Source organism: Ctenopharyngodon idella, chromosome 14 (assembly GCF_019924925.1).
Source record: "Ctenopharyngodon idella isolate HZGC_01 chromosome 14, HZGC01, whole genome shotgun sequence".
NCBI lineage: Eukaryota > Metazoa > Chordata > Actinopteri > Cypriniformes > Xenocyprididae > Ctenopharyngodon > Ctenopharyngodon idella.
This window is the reverse complement of record NC_067233.1, coordinates 19,744,208-19,759,036: the sequence shown is the minus strand read 5'-3', so window position 1 is coordinate 19,759,036 and position 14,829 is coordinate 19,744,208. Positions and strand designations below refer to the sequence as shown.

Here is a 14,829-nt window from a genome sequence, read left to right as displayed (position 1 = left end):
ATTTAACCAGGAAACATCTCATTGAGATTAAAAATCTCTTATATTCGTTCTGTGAATGAAAAATGCACAATTCCTGGTACACAAAATGTTAATAGATCTCGTTCTCTATTTTGGGTCCTGCCTCCCGAGCCCACGTCGCTAATCTGATTGGATTTGTTTTTTCTTTCTTACTTGTGAGAGGCTGTAGTTCCATTTGGTTGTGCGAAGCAGCAAAGCTCTTCTGAGACCTAGATGTGGTAAGTTAGGAGAAATCAGTTCTGTGCATGAAAATACGTGCAAATCGCATCACATATTGATTCCGGGACAGTGTAGTTTTTTTCAATATATGAACCTAAACATTTGTGTGTGTGTGTGTGTGTGTGTGTGTGTGTAATAATTGTCTGTTATGTCTATGGAAAATCCCTATAAAACATGAAAACACCACAGAAAACATGACTCAGATGACACAAGTGAGACTTAACAGTATTTCTGTGTGCCATGTCCACCAGGACAAACTGGACAATATTGATGTGAAACAAATATGCCACCAGTTCATTTCTGTTGATGACAGATATAGACATGTGTTTGGCTTCTTCAAATAGCAAGGAACAAGACAGTATAGACACATTGACATAGACTATTGCATTGCACTATGAACGGAGTGAAGTCTGTTTCTATTCATTCCATCTATTAATTTCCTGAATACTCAGCTTCCAGGGATGTCCTCGCCAATTTCAAAATCAAACCTATATGCCCTTGCATCCTTATCATATAGAATTTTAATTTTGAAGTGAACAATTTATGTCAATTTACTGTGTAGGCTACCTCACATTTAGGTAACAATCCCCACTGACAAACCTGCTGGGTTCCTAAAAAAAAAAAAAAACGCTATCAAAGTTTGATTTTGTTTCCTAGGTGATAATTCTATTTGTTCTTATATCCTCTTTTATGGCTCACATACTTGGAAACTAACCAGGCTTCATGAGGTGTTATGGTTACCTGGTTTTTCAGTCACCCAACACTCTTTTGGCTTCCATTAAACATATCACCTTACACTGATGTGTGTGTGCGTTTGTTTGACAGGAGGAGGAAATGACTGTCTGAAAAATGTCAGCACAAGAAAGCCCTGATTTCTTAGAGTCTGTCTAAATCTGTTAAAATTGTTATCAGATTCACGAAGCTTTATTGGCATGAAAATAGTTGAACATTGCCAAAGAATGAATATACACTGTCAATGTGTCTTTTAGCAGGGCCTCGCATGTTTGAGATTTTGAGGATTTGATTCCTGTTTGGGTGAATGTCAAAAATACAGTCAAGTTGTGAGGGTCATATTTTACCCTAAAAACAAGAGGAAAAAAAAGAAAAGAAATTAAGCCTATTTTAGGGATTTTAAAAGTTTTTACGTTTAAGAGTTCTTACACTTTTTCCAGACAGTTAAGCAATTACCCCCAAATCCAAAGTTACATTATTGAAATGTAAAACAGAAAGATTGCTTTCTCAACATTTAAATAGTCTGGTTCATCGTTTGCTGTAAGCTAGTCCTGCAGCATGCTATCAGAGTTTCTCTGAAATCCTCCACCTCCTCATATATTCAATTACATGCTAAAACTGTTCAGAGAGTTGTCATGATTGAAACATGCATACGCATAGCACATCATCATAGTAATTTTAAATTGTATATTTATTTACATTAATTTACATTTAAATTGTATTACACTATTAATGGAAATTATAAAAAGGTGAAATATCTAGTTGTATTAAGGTATTGACAATTTGAAGAATAAAAGTGCTTAAATGTTTTGACATTGTCACCAAAAATCTTATCTATAAAATAACTTGGTTCCCTTTCGAAAGGGAACTCAACTCTGCGTTTACCACTATGGGGAACTGTCACTCGTGACAGGTGTCCGAAATGCCAAAGAATCACACCACTTCAATCCTATTGGCTGGCGACAGCCTATGACGTAATCATGGCGTGAACCCGGAAGTATAAAGGGGGCGCCCGAGGAAGCAGTCAACATCTTCTCGTCTTTTGGGACTGTCTTTTCTATGCCATTGCTTTCATCTCCGGTAAGGAACTACTCTGCAACACGACCGACAAACACGACCTGTGCGTTTTTTGTTTGGGCGAGGAGCACGCGCGGACAGTGCTCGAGGGCGCTGTCTGCGTTAATTGTGAGCGTCTGCCTATGAGGACGCTCCTTTCTCGTCTGGCCCTCTTCTCGAGGGAACCTTTGCCCGGTGGTTCCGGCCCTGCTCGTGCTGAGGCTGAGCGGCGGCTGAAATCATGGGGCTCACAGGTGGAGCTCGCTGAGAAATTTGAGAAGGGTGTAAACCTTTCTCAAACCAAAGCGGCTGAAGAGGACGTGCTCCTGGATGACGATGACGTCTTGTCTTTGACGTCTTCGGATCCAGGAGCGAGTGCTCTTCTGGCTGCAAGCCCCAGAGAGCAGGAGATGGCCGAGGAGGAAGAAGCGGGCGAGCCCGCGGCTCCCTCCAGGCCGCCCTGCCCGGCGTATATGGAGTTATTGGAGGTTATGGAGCGCGCCTCGGGCAGGCTGCAGCTGCCTTGGGAGCGCGTTAGGAAGGAGCCTGTTCGCGGCAGGCTTGACGAACGGTTCCTTTCTGACCATAACCCAATAACCCCAGTAAGCCTTCCATTCCTTCCCGATCTACATTCTGAGATCGAGAAGGCATGGAAGAACCCGTACTCGGCCCGAATTCATTGATATCAGCGGGCTAGTTTCGCTGATGTTGAGGGATTGGGCCAGCATGGGTACGTGTCGATGCCACCTGTTGATGAGACGTTTGCAAACTATCTCGCTACAGGGAGTGCACCGACACTGAGAGCTCCGGTCCTGCCATCCAAAGCGCTGAAAATGACATCACGCTTGAATGGCAGGGCTTACGCCGTTGCGGGTCAGGCTGGTGCGGCATTGCACACGATGGCAGTGCTGCAAGCCTACCAGGCTGACCTGCTTAAGGAATCTGGACCGGGGCAGGGTCTGTCCCCTGAGGCGGTGGCAGAGCTGCGCCGCACCACGGATCTTGCTCTGAGGGCCACCAAGCAGACGGCCACCTCGATCGGCAGGTCGATGGCGGCCATGGTGGCCACAGAGCGACATCTGTGGTTGAACTGTGCGGACATCGGGGAGAAAGAGAAGAACTTTCTCCTCGATGCCCCGGTATCGCCTACTGAGCTTTTCGGTACCTCCGTCGAGGCGGTGGTTGAAAAGTTCAGGGAGGCGAGGGCGCGCTCTGCAGCATTTAGATCTTGTATCCCGCTCAGATCCAGCTCTGGGCCCATACAGCCAGGAGGTCTCGAGTCGAAGCTCAGAGACAGGCCCAGAAATCCAGTGTCGCCGCTCGTGCGCCTCCTCCTCCTCGGAGTAAGTCGCAGAGAGAGCGGGATGCTAGGAGGAAGAAGCAGGACCTGAGGGAGGTGATCGATCATAGGCGCCAGCAGTACCACTGATCGATCTCCTCTCTCTCGCGGGGCATTTTTGTTTGCCCTCGCTCTTTCTTCTTCCTCCTCCTCCCGGGAGCATTTTAAACATCTATGTGCTCAGGCTTTTGACAGTCAGGCTGACAGTCGGGCCCATGATGAATATTTTTCTGAAGGCCCGCCTTCTGGCTTGATAGTGAAAAGTACTTTTAGGCCAGAACTTTGGATTTTATCCTTCTTCATACTAAGAAAGGAAGGGAAATCTTCGTTCTACGAATTAAGATGGGTCTAATTTTTATATTTTAAAAGTTTAGACCTTATTTTCCTGTATAGTTTTTCTTGAGCATATAGTCAGTAAATGTGAAGGGGTTATTTTGGGCAAAAGTAACTGAATCACTAGGCTGGCTAGTTTCTTGCAGGCCGTGTTTTTGGCCGCTAAGTTTAGCCCCCTGTGTTAAGTGCAGCTTCTCAGCTATATTATAGTCTTGTTTGAGTTTGCACTCATTATTTCAGTTATTTGTATGCAGGTCGGCCTGTTTCGGCCGCCTGACACTGTTGGCTTGTAGAGCTTCATTTTTCCCTTCATATTTGAAGGTTGCAAAGTGAAGCCCAAGCCTACTAGGCCTTAGCTAGTAGCTAGGCTAGAGCTAGGTCAGGTGTTTGTTTGTTACATTGCCCTTATTTTGTTACCCCCTTTTTCAGGGTGTATAATTCCTAGTTCTGGCCGCCTCCCGAGGGAGATGTTAGGCCATATGCCCATTTCCCCTTCAATATATGTAGGTGCTATGGCTGGGTTAACAGCTAAGGTTATAGACTGTTGTTAGCCTTCCTGGTGTTGTTCTCCCAGGTGGTAGTTATGTAGTGTTGCTAGGCCCCACTTTCAGAACCTGTCATGCTTATATGTTTCCGCATGAGCCCCTTGATATTATATTCAAGTTGAGTGTACGATGCTAAATGATTTTAGCTCTCGTTCTCAAGGGTTCATCACAGATCTTAGTTCTGTTGTTAAAGGCTGTGAAACATTTATCCTGTTGGATGGCATGTATTACAAAGCATGTTTTTTGCTTTGGGTTCTAAGCCGCAGCCCTACATATCTTCGATTATGTGAGCTTACTTTAGTGCTGCCACAGGTTATCACCTGTCTCTGGATTGTAGGCTTGGGTTAGCCTCTATCTAAGTGCGTGGTGTTTATTGTACTCCCCGGTTATGGTTTGTGCTTCACTGAGTGCATCACCTGTTGGATTGCACACTCAGGTTGAGTGTAGACAGTCTTATTCTGCTTAGAATGGATGGTCTTTGTTCCCACCCTTGTTGATCCTGACCACAGCAACTGTTTTACATTTACTGTTAGATTGTTGGCTCTTTTGTTAGTAGCCTCTCTTCCAAGTACATCTTGTCTTGGACGCTGTTGGTTTACGATCATGAGTTTGCTCACGTATCTTAGCACTGCCTCAGGCTTATGCGCATGTCGTTTGAGATGGTAGGCCTTGTGGGCCTCCCTTAAACCATGGTAGCATATGTTATTTGTACCATGTACATTTGCCTGTTGGAATGTGTAGGCTTAGCTCAGGTTGTGTAGCTAGTTACCCACAACTAGTTTGTTGGGTCTAGAGCTGGTCCCCTTTGAGCTTGGTCCCTATTTATGACCACTGGCTGGCGCCACATGGTGTTAAAAGTAGTAGGCCCTTCCAGGTCTCCTTTTTAATCGTCATGTTGGCACGGTTGAGTTGGTTATGTTTGCACTCATTCCATGGTTGAGTCTTAATTTTTTCTGACTTACACCACCATCGGCCACGCCCACCTCTGTAAGAGTAGGCCCTAGGTCAGGCCTCTCTTAAGTGCTGTGTGTGTGTACTCTTCCAAGTGTTAGTTGTTTGCGAGTACTTGGCCTGCTGGCTGGTTTAGTCACTAAGTTACCATTGGCTGGTGCCATATGTTCATAAGGTTGTAGGCCCCAGTAGGGCCTCCCTTTAGTTTGCATGTTGGCTCAGTTTGTGTTGGTTTCTATTTGACTCATCAACACGGATGGGTCTTGATTGCCACTAGCTGACGCCACGTGTTTACGAGTCGTAGGCCTTTTTAGGCCTCCTATGTATCATGTTGGAGCTTGGCTTTGTACTCTTCTCGCTTAGAGAGTAAAAGCTGCTTTTACTGAGTACTTTTTCTGAGTGGCTTGCCTCTCAGGGTAAGTTCTTGTGTTAAAACCAGCTATTTGTGTGGTTTTATGCATTTACTTCCTTGAGCTTGGTCTCCTTTAGCTCTAGTAGAGCTAAGTAGTTACCTTGTTGTTTACTTGGTTCTATTTTTGCTCCTAGAACTTTAGTGGCTGCTAACTGACGCCGCGTGTGACGGGTAGGCCCTCGGGGCCTCCTTTAGGAACATGCTGGCTTATACCTTTATGTGTTTTCTTTAATATTTTTACTGAAAACAGTAAAAGGGATTTATGTCGCTGGCTGGCCAGGGCTCCGGCTGACTCATTAACCTCCTTTGTAGCTGGTTTGTTTTGCCTGGAGCTTGATAACACTGCCACGAGCTGATGCCACGTGTCTGCCGAGGTTATAGGCCCATGGGGCCTTCTTTAGCCCATGATGGCGTACGCTGTACTCCTCTTGCTTAAAGAGTAAAAGGTTCTTTACTGAGTACACTGCTCGCTGGATTGTGTTGGGATGGACTGTTTGTGGGCACCCACAGTAGCTTTATTGCATGGTTGGTCGTGCGCTGTAGCACGTTTGTTTTAGGCGAGTGGCTTCTTTGCCACCGTGAAATACCACCATCCGATTTATGTCTCTGGTGTGATTCTAGTTCTTCTTTACAACTTCAGTTATGTTGTAGGCTCTTTTTCCGGCCTCCATAATTATGTGCCTACAGTATGGTCTGTCTGTTAGGTTGAGCTTCGTACTTCCCTTTGGGTTGACTTTGTAATTGTGCTTAGCTCCCTAAGCTGGTCATTGGTTGTAGACTTCTATGAAGTCTCCCGCTGAGACCAGCCCCCAGGCTGGTTTGTGCTCCACTGTTCCAGGGTTTTTCTAGCGCACAGCCTCCTCAGGTGCATTTGTCAGACACTGAGTAGATCCCAAGATGAGCAGGTTTTTACTCCCCTCAATATGAGGGTTTATAGCACTCAGCTGAGTTCTGCTCTTCGGGATGCCCATCTCTGCGCGTGGGTTTGAGTTGCTTACTGCTCTCTTGCAGTCGCTCTTACTTGCTCTCTTCTCTGAAGAATGCGCTATGGAGATTCTGTGTAACAGACAGGGCTGGCCCAGACTAAATTTGGCCTTCGCCAAGTTAGTACGGCTTCCTGGTGGCGTCAAGGGTGACTTTGTTCCCCTCTAGTGTCTGGCCGGGGTTCCCTTTGGTTTCCTGGCCACATTCCCTTTAAGGGACCACTTTCCACGGAATGCTGGTCCCAGATGCCCTGAGCAGCCTTGGAAGGCTTTCTGCGGAAGGCCTCTTTTAGGCTCAGCTTGGGCTGTTGGCCGTAGGGAATGCTGTCACTGACAGCCTTGCGTGACCCGAGGGGGAGTTGCTCCCGGCGTTTCTCTGGAAACTGCTGGACGTTTGTCTAGTCATTTGGCATGCACTCTCCTTAGCATGGCGGCGTGGCTATATAGTTCCCCATAGCGGTAAACGCAGAGTTGAGTTCCCTTTCGAAAGGCAATGTCTCAGGTTATGTATGTAACCATGGTTCCCTGAGAACAGGGAACGAGACTCTGCGTTGCCATGCTTCGGGCTGCCTGCTGGACAGTCCCTCAAGACGAGTAGGTGTTGACTGCTTCCTCGGGCGCCCCCTTTATACTTCCGGGATCACGCCATGATTACGTCATAGGCTGTCGCCGGCCAATAGGATTGGAGTGGTGTGATTCTTTGGCATTTCGGACACCTGTCACGAGTGACGGTTCCCCATAGCGGTAAACGCAGAGTCTCGTTCCCTGTTCTCAGGGAACCATGGTTACATACGTAATCTGAGACGTTTTCATGATGCTAAATATTTTTATTTTATTTTATTTTATTTATTTATTCTTTTGGTGAAATGTGACCTGGACATGTTTTTGTGAGTTATATTTTTTGTTATAATTTTATCTGGTAACACTTTACAATAAGGTTAATTTGTTAACATTAGTTAATGTATTAATTATCTTAAACTAAACATGAGCAATACATTTGTTACTGTATTTGTTAATCTTTGTTAACATTAGTTAATAAAAATACAGCTGTTCATAGTTTGTTCATGTTACTTCCAAATGCATTTACTAATGTTAACAAATACAACTCTTGACTTTAATAATGTTTTAGTAAATGTTGAAATTAACATTAACCAAGATTAATAACTGCTGTAGAAGTGCAGTTCCTTGTTAGTTCATGTTAACTAATGAACCTTATTGTAAAGTGTTACCATTTATTTATTTTTTTAAATAAAACAATATGATTGGGCTAAGATTCCAGTAATAACTGCCTATACCGTAGCTGGGGTATCTGGAGCCCTGGTGCAGGTTGTTGTTGTGGGGGTGGGGATCGGTTGAAATCCTAAGGCTGGGGGCACCTAGAATCGTTACCACCTTTCGCCATGCTAACGACGGCCCTTCCTTTACTGAAACAAAGGGAAAATGTTGTGGAGTCAGCAGGCAGGTTTAAAATCCTTCTGCAGGTTAGCAACATGCTCAACGTCTTCATTCTAAAGCATTAAATTACACTTTACCTGTGGCTATTATGAAACAGGAGAACCAAATAGCACATCAGAGACATGTTTACATGTCTGAGCCTGAGTAAAACAGAAGAAAACCATCAAACTGACACCCCTACCTTTTGCTGTAATAGATATCATGTGGTAGTAAAATAAGGTGATTCTCTCCATTCTAGATGCTATAATTGTCAGGATGTCTGGAGTTTTTCCCCACCAATTTGTCGCAATAGAGTAATTTGTGATGGTGAGTGGGATGCAACCTCCATTAAACATACAATGATTCTGTAATACAATGACGTAAGAAAAAAAGTGTTCAAGGAAAGTAAAAGTTGAAAGTGTTTCAGTTTATGTATATATGAGTTTCATCAATGTCACTAATATTGTGTAGGTCAAACTGTTGCCAAGCCAGGGGTTACTGTACATACAGTATGACAGATGCAGTTATGCGGTTACATTTGTCTTTTTCAATGAATAGGTATAAGAATTGATTTGTTTATTGTCCTGTTTTGTATTGCACTCTTGCATATTTTATTGTTCTGTATTAATAATTATTGTGCATATGTTTAGAACAATAAGGTAGTAAAAGGATACACTAATAATAGACTAATACGTCTAAATTATTCATTCTTGTAATGTATCTTAAATATTAATATATGTAAGTGATTGTCTGTCAACAACAACAAAAGAATTTATTTTAAATACCATGTAGATATTTAAATAAATAGCCTACATTAATTAGTTTGTGTGTGTGTGTGTGTGTGTGTGTGTGTGCGCGTGCACAATTGGCCAATAAAGCTATGCTATTCCGATTTAAAAAAAATAAAAAATAATTATATATATATATATATATATATATATATATAGTAATCTAACAATTCGTTTTTGTCTGGTCTTTTCATGTTTAAATGTTTTTATTTGGTATTTCAGCAGAAGATCCTTTTTTTTTTTTTTTTTTTTTTTGCAAACAAAACTTACATCCTAACAAATATGCATGGAAAAAAAAAATTGACGAAGGTAATAATAATTTAACAGAAAATTTAAATAGGTAAATTAATTAGGGGGGGAAGAACTAACCAGACAGAAAACACGTCCAACCCCCACCCAAAAACTCAACCCCAAAGTGCTATCTAGGTAAAAGCAGGTAATGAAGGCATAATAATCATAAGCTTGCAGAAAAGAAATAAAAGGGGACTTTTTCAAATAATAAAATCTTGTCTTTTAGGGTATACCTAATTCTTTCTAAATGTAGTACCAGTCAACTCTGTCAGCCATATCTTACGAGTTGGAACTTCCTTTTTCTTCCAAAACAAAAGAATATATATATATTTTTTTTTTTTGGCAGATATTAACACACAGCCTATTAAACAAACTGTTGTTGTACTACTGTAAGTCTCAAAAATTCTTCTGAAACTCCAAATATAATTAATATAGGATCTGGTTCAAAACGTATGTCCAAAGTATCTGAAAAAACCTGGAAAATTTTGGACACAACTAATTTTGGACACATAATATAGCAATGAGACAGGCTATAGCATCTAAAAATTGACATTTGTCACATAATGGAGATACTTAAGGAAATATTTGGTCGCAACGAGGGCGTTTCAATCGCATGATTGTGACATGCAAAATTGCAAATTGAACTTCAATGTTTTCGGTCAGATACAATTAGCGTTTAGTCCGAATGGCATTGCCATGCATAGGAAAAGTGAGCATCGATACAAGTGGTGAGAAAAGTTTACCCACAAGTCAGTGCGCACCACACGTCGGTACTGCTTGACGCAAATAAATGCGGAAAAATGCTCCGAAGTTTTTCGCCAGCGAGATGCGACAATTACAACCAAACGATCATGATTACGGGTTACATAAAATTAGACACGTACATCCAATATTACCAAATCACGTTTATTTCCAAATAAAACATCGCAAAAGACATTTACACACCAGGGCCTTCGAAAATGATTAAATGAGTTACATTCAAGTTTCTTCGCTTCGGTGTTTGATGACGTCGCAGTATGTCCAAATGAACTCATCTCGTTTTGACTACCTTGCGCATTTAAAATGAAGCAGTGAACACTGCGGTTCTCGAGTTCAACTGACTGACAGTCATCCAGTCACAGCCGTGAACAGTCAGGGGGAATGATCAGTGAATAACTTAATTTTGGTCCGTTCTTCCCACAAAACTACCGCAAAAATTTAGACGACTTGGAATATGTCGAGCACTTTTACGGTTTCTTGTATGTATTTGATATCTTCAGACACTATTAATTTCCATTGGTTTGAAAACACATTTATAAAACTTATTTTGTGTTTCGCAGAACAAAGAAAGTCATGTTGAAAGTTAAAACGGGTTTGGAACGATTTGAGGGTGAGTAAATGGCAGAATATACATTTTTGACTGGCATTTGAAGGGTTGCGCCTGCAGTATCTCTCCTCCCCCATTAGAGGGCGTTACTATCCGAGCTGCTGGAGCTTCAAGGTAATAACCTGCTTTACACACCGTAAACCACACAGGCATCGTCACGCACCGGCCTGCAGGGATCCACTGCATCTCGACGAGGAAAAAAAATAGCACGAGAAATCTCATTTTTGCTTTGGCGCAAAACTATTTTTCATCCATGGACGTTAAAATAATGTTTTTCTTCATCCCGCATCCCTGCTGGAAGAGGATGTCATTTTTCACGCCGATGTCTCTGATCAAGGTGAGGAATGGATAATATGCGGCGATTTCAGCGGAGAATAACATGATCACCTGCGCATTTTACCTTTAAAATGACACCCCGCATCCATCCAGGCCTTTGTTTGGAATAATAATGGTCTTATCCTCTAAATATCACCATAATGTTCTTTTATTACAGCAATTGCATCACCTTATACAGGCAGGTCAAATGAACTAACGCGCAAACGCGCTCTTTGTCTGGTTGCGGGCGCGCGCTCAATCAGTCAATCAATCCATCAATCCATCAATCAATCAATCGCCTTATTTGCGTTTCCACGCGCGTGGAATGCGTCGAGTCTAACGAAGCATCTTTCAGAGGATCAATGGAGCCTTTCCTGCAGATCGCGCCGCACTCGCTGGCCATCGTGCTGTCGCGCGTCGTGGCGGAGGACGCGCCCGGGGTGACGGAGAGCGAGGAGCCGCCGCACCATCACACCGGCTACGAGATATTCGCCGACTTCAAATCACTGAACATGAAATATTTCTGGAATAAGATGGTGGCCGATGCCATAGCCGAGACCTTTTTCCTGGGCTGGATAGATGAGCATGTGTTACTGATCCAGGGGAAGGAGGATCACCTGGAGGTATTGAGGGAGGCTTGGATGAGGAGGTCCCTCAAACCACCGCAGGGCTTCGACATCAAATACCTCGGTAAGAATGATCAATATGGTGCATATATGATGTTTATACAACGCTTAGGACTTCATTAGTGATCAGTCTTGCTCCTGGAGTTTCTCCATTTACAAAGTACCATGGTATTATTATGCGTTTCAACATGGTACTATCCAGGGTAGTGCCACTGTTTTTTTTTTTTTTTGGATATGTTCTATGATAATGGCATGGCTTTGTTTTGGACTGTCATATATGATTATCATTCAGTACCATAGTGTGTATATAAATGTACCTTTTGAATTATTATCATGTGCTATGGTATTGTTAAGATTTTTTCGGTCACGCACCATGATAGTGTCATGGTTTTTGGATATGTGCTATGGTAATTTTATGGTGTTCTTTGAAGTACATTGGAGCACAATGCAAATACCATGGTATGTGAATATGGCAGTTGTTCAATACTATGGTAAATGTCAGAGTACCATGGAATTATATGTACTTTTTGGACATGTACGGTACCATAGTAGTTGTACTATTTTATTGAAAATGTATGATAGTTTCATATAGTATTCATTGCTGAAACTTGGAACACCATGCTATGGTATATGAATAATGTAATAGTAAATAAATATTAGGCTTGTGTTTCTGTGTTTTAAGTTGTATTTGTAGCTGAGATCTAAACTTTTCAAGTTGTTAGATCTACAGGAATATGATTGACTGCCTCTGCAATTTACATTTTTAATACTTTTGAGTTAGATACTGCCCTAAATTAGATGCTGTCCTCCATTGTGCTTTTAAAAATGAATATTTTATTGTCTTAGAAAACATGATTTGCTTGTGCTTGCTTGTTCTGTGATGGGCACTTTACAAATCAATATTTTGAAGTCATTTTTGGCTGTGTCCGAAACCAACGGCTGCTGCTTTTCTATGCAGTCAGTCAATGACTTAATGTTTTTGTAAGAAAGTTTTCTTCTTTCAGAATGGCTTACAAGGACATAAAATCAAGTCTAAAGTCTAAAGCACACTTGATTTTCTTTTTTCTTTTTAATTTTTTTTTATAATTCTTTTTTTTTCTAGTAATGTCAAGCTCTAAAATAGAGTAGAAATTGTGAGTAAAAAAACTAAATGAATATCCTTTTTTCTTTTTCTTTTTTTTTGAAAACCAATCAAATATTAAGTATTACAATTCTCTAAAAAAAATGATTATGCTGCCTCAAAAATGTAGAAGATATCTTAGTAGTAGACCGGGTGTTACGAAAGCATTCGGATGTGAATTGATGCCTTCCTGCCTTTGAAATCTCCCTGCAAATGCAATGTTTTTCAAGTTTCAGACACTGTCATTTCAGCCATTGTCTTCAGCTGTGAGATATTGAGGCATTCGATCACCTGTAACCTGAAACCTTCTTGTGATCATTAAGGCAGAGGATGCATGTGTTCTTCTTCCTCTTAAAGGAACAGGCCTTCCCATCAGCGTTAGGGTTGTGCTATTGCATGTTGTGAGAATTGTAGTCTTAGAATGTATTCAAAGAGACAAACAAAACCAATCAAATGTTTACTGAGTTTTGAAGTTGTGTATGAAGCTAATAGACTCACATCCTCATCAAGACCCTTGACATTCGGCTCCATTATTCAGACTAATTAGTGCAGAAAACTGCTGTCCCATATTCAGCCCCATGGACACAGACTAAGGACAGCAGCGCTCTTTATCTGTAGCCATTACTGCTACTGCAGCTCAGTAGATTATGGGACAGGTCTGTGTATTGTACCATGTTCTTAGCTGAGTGTAGGAAAGAGGAAGGAGACTTGGACCTTGACAAACAGCAGGTTTTTGAGAACTGTTGCTCTAGGCATCAGGGTTTTCTTTCTTCTCTCCAACTCTACTCGCATCTCTCTCTCTTTCTCTCTATCTCTCTATCTCTGATCTCCCGCCCCTATTTTTGCAGGAGAAAGAGCTATGCTGTATCCGTCTCTTTGTGTTTGACATGTCTTGCGGAACAGCTGAGCTGTAGAGAAAAAAACCCTCTATTGATGGAGAGAGAAATTCTTCGCATGTTTACTTTACATCTAGTTCATTTTGATATTACTTTAAAGTGTTTAAGACAAGAAAAAGAGTTCAGAAAGTTATATGTAATGAGTTTTTAATGGCGTGTGAAAGTTCGGATCATCCAAGAAAAGAGAAAACGCATAAGTGTTTAAAGTGTCCCTATTATGCTTTTTTTGAATATTACCTTTCATGCAGTGTATAATATAGCTGTTTGTGAATGAAGTTTTAAAGATCAGAGTGCACAACAAATTAAAGTTCTGCTGAAACGAGTCATCAGCATTTCCAGTCTCACTTCCTGTTACATAGCTACGTAACAATGTAACAAATTTGCATAATGCCCGCCTATGGTCTTCATGGGCTGCCCGCAAATGTCTTTGACCCTCGAACACTGTAGTTGTAGCTGAGGCCTGGAAGAGTTTGGTTTGTGTTGTTGACGTGGAGAAGATAGTGTTTTTAAGCACTGCATATCCACTTTGGACCTGTGCTGGAATTGATACGGAAAAACCAACGCTGTCGTTCGTATCACTCTGTATTAGGTGCTGAGGAAGACTCCGGAGCTGAGATTCAGATATGGCAATAGGCATTTGGTTTTCTGACATGCGTTGTAAGCGGTTAACCAATCACAACAGACTGGGCCGTTTGACCAATCACAGCAGAGTAGGCTCATTTATTTTGAAAGTGAAAGTTTACTGATTCAGTATCTTCTGTCGGATGAGATGTTGTCAGTCTGTATGTTGGTGTCATTATTCTAACATTTTTCTTAACTTGTTACTAAATAAAAAGTTAAATAAATAAATAAGTCACAGACTTTACAGTACTGTCAGACATTATACTGTGCTCGTAGATCGTCACTTGAGTGTACAAATGCAGAGACACATGCTGTATATCAAAGTTATGAGCATGCAACGTCATAGTTGCAATTTCAGTTAGTAAGTCTTGAAATTACCAAAAAGTACCAATAAATTATTGTATTTACCATGGTAACAGATTTTATTTGTTTTGAAAAACCTGATGAGGTAGCCTAATTTTAATTTTTTTTTTATAATTCTTTTTTTTTCTAGTAATGTCAAGCTCTAAAATAGAGTAGAAATTGTGAGTAAAAAAACTAAATGAATATCCTTAAAAGTCTATTTATTGAATAACATGTTAAATAATCTTTCCTTATATAATCTTTCCTTAATTGATCAACAGTAGGTCATAAGCAGTCTATTGGCACAAATGCGCAGTATTATTCATTGATTGTGAGCTGCTCTGAAACCGCAAGCCTGTAGATTGTGCAACAGCCCTGAGTTGCTACTTTGAAACATGTAGTGCTCATATTTATTTAATTAAATAATAGACTTTTGAAGTTT

At 41.3% G+C, this 14,829-nt stretch overlaps 1 protein-coding gene across 2 annotated transcripts in view; it reads left to right on the top strand.

Moving 5' to 3' along the window:
* Positions 1-10,482: 10,482 nt before the first annotated feature.
* The window catches only part of stox2b (storkhead box 2b), an 86,818-nt gene continuing 82,471 nt past the window's right edge, over positions 10,483-14,829 (top strand). Inside the window, exon 1 of one of the 2 annotated variants that reach the window (XM_051860731.1) lies at positions 10,483-11,472. In XM_051860731.1, coding sequence (XP_051716691.1) covers positions 11,145-11,472 — 328 coding nt within the window. In that variant the 5' untranslated portion in view covers positions 10,483-11,144. The remainder of the gene's footprint in view (positions 11,473-14,829) is intronic. The other variant, XM_051860733.1, reaches the window with a different exon arrangement.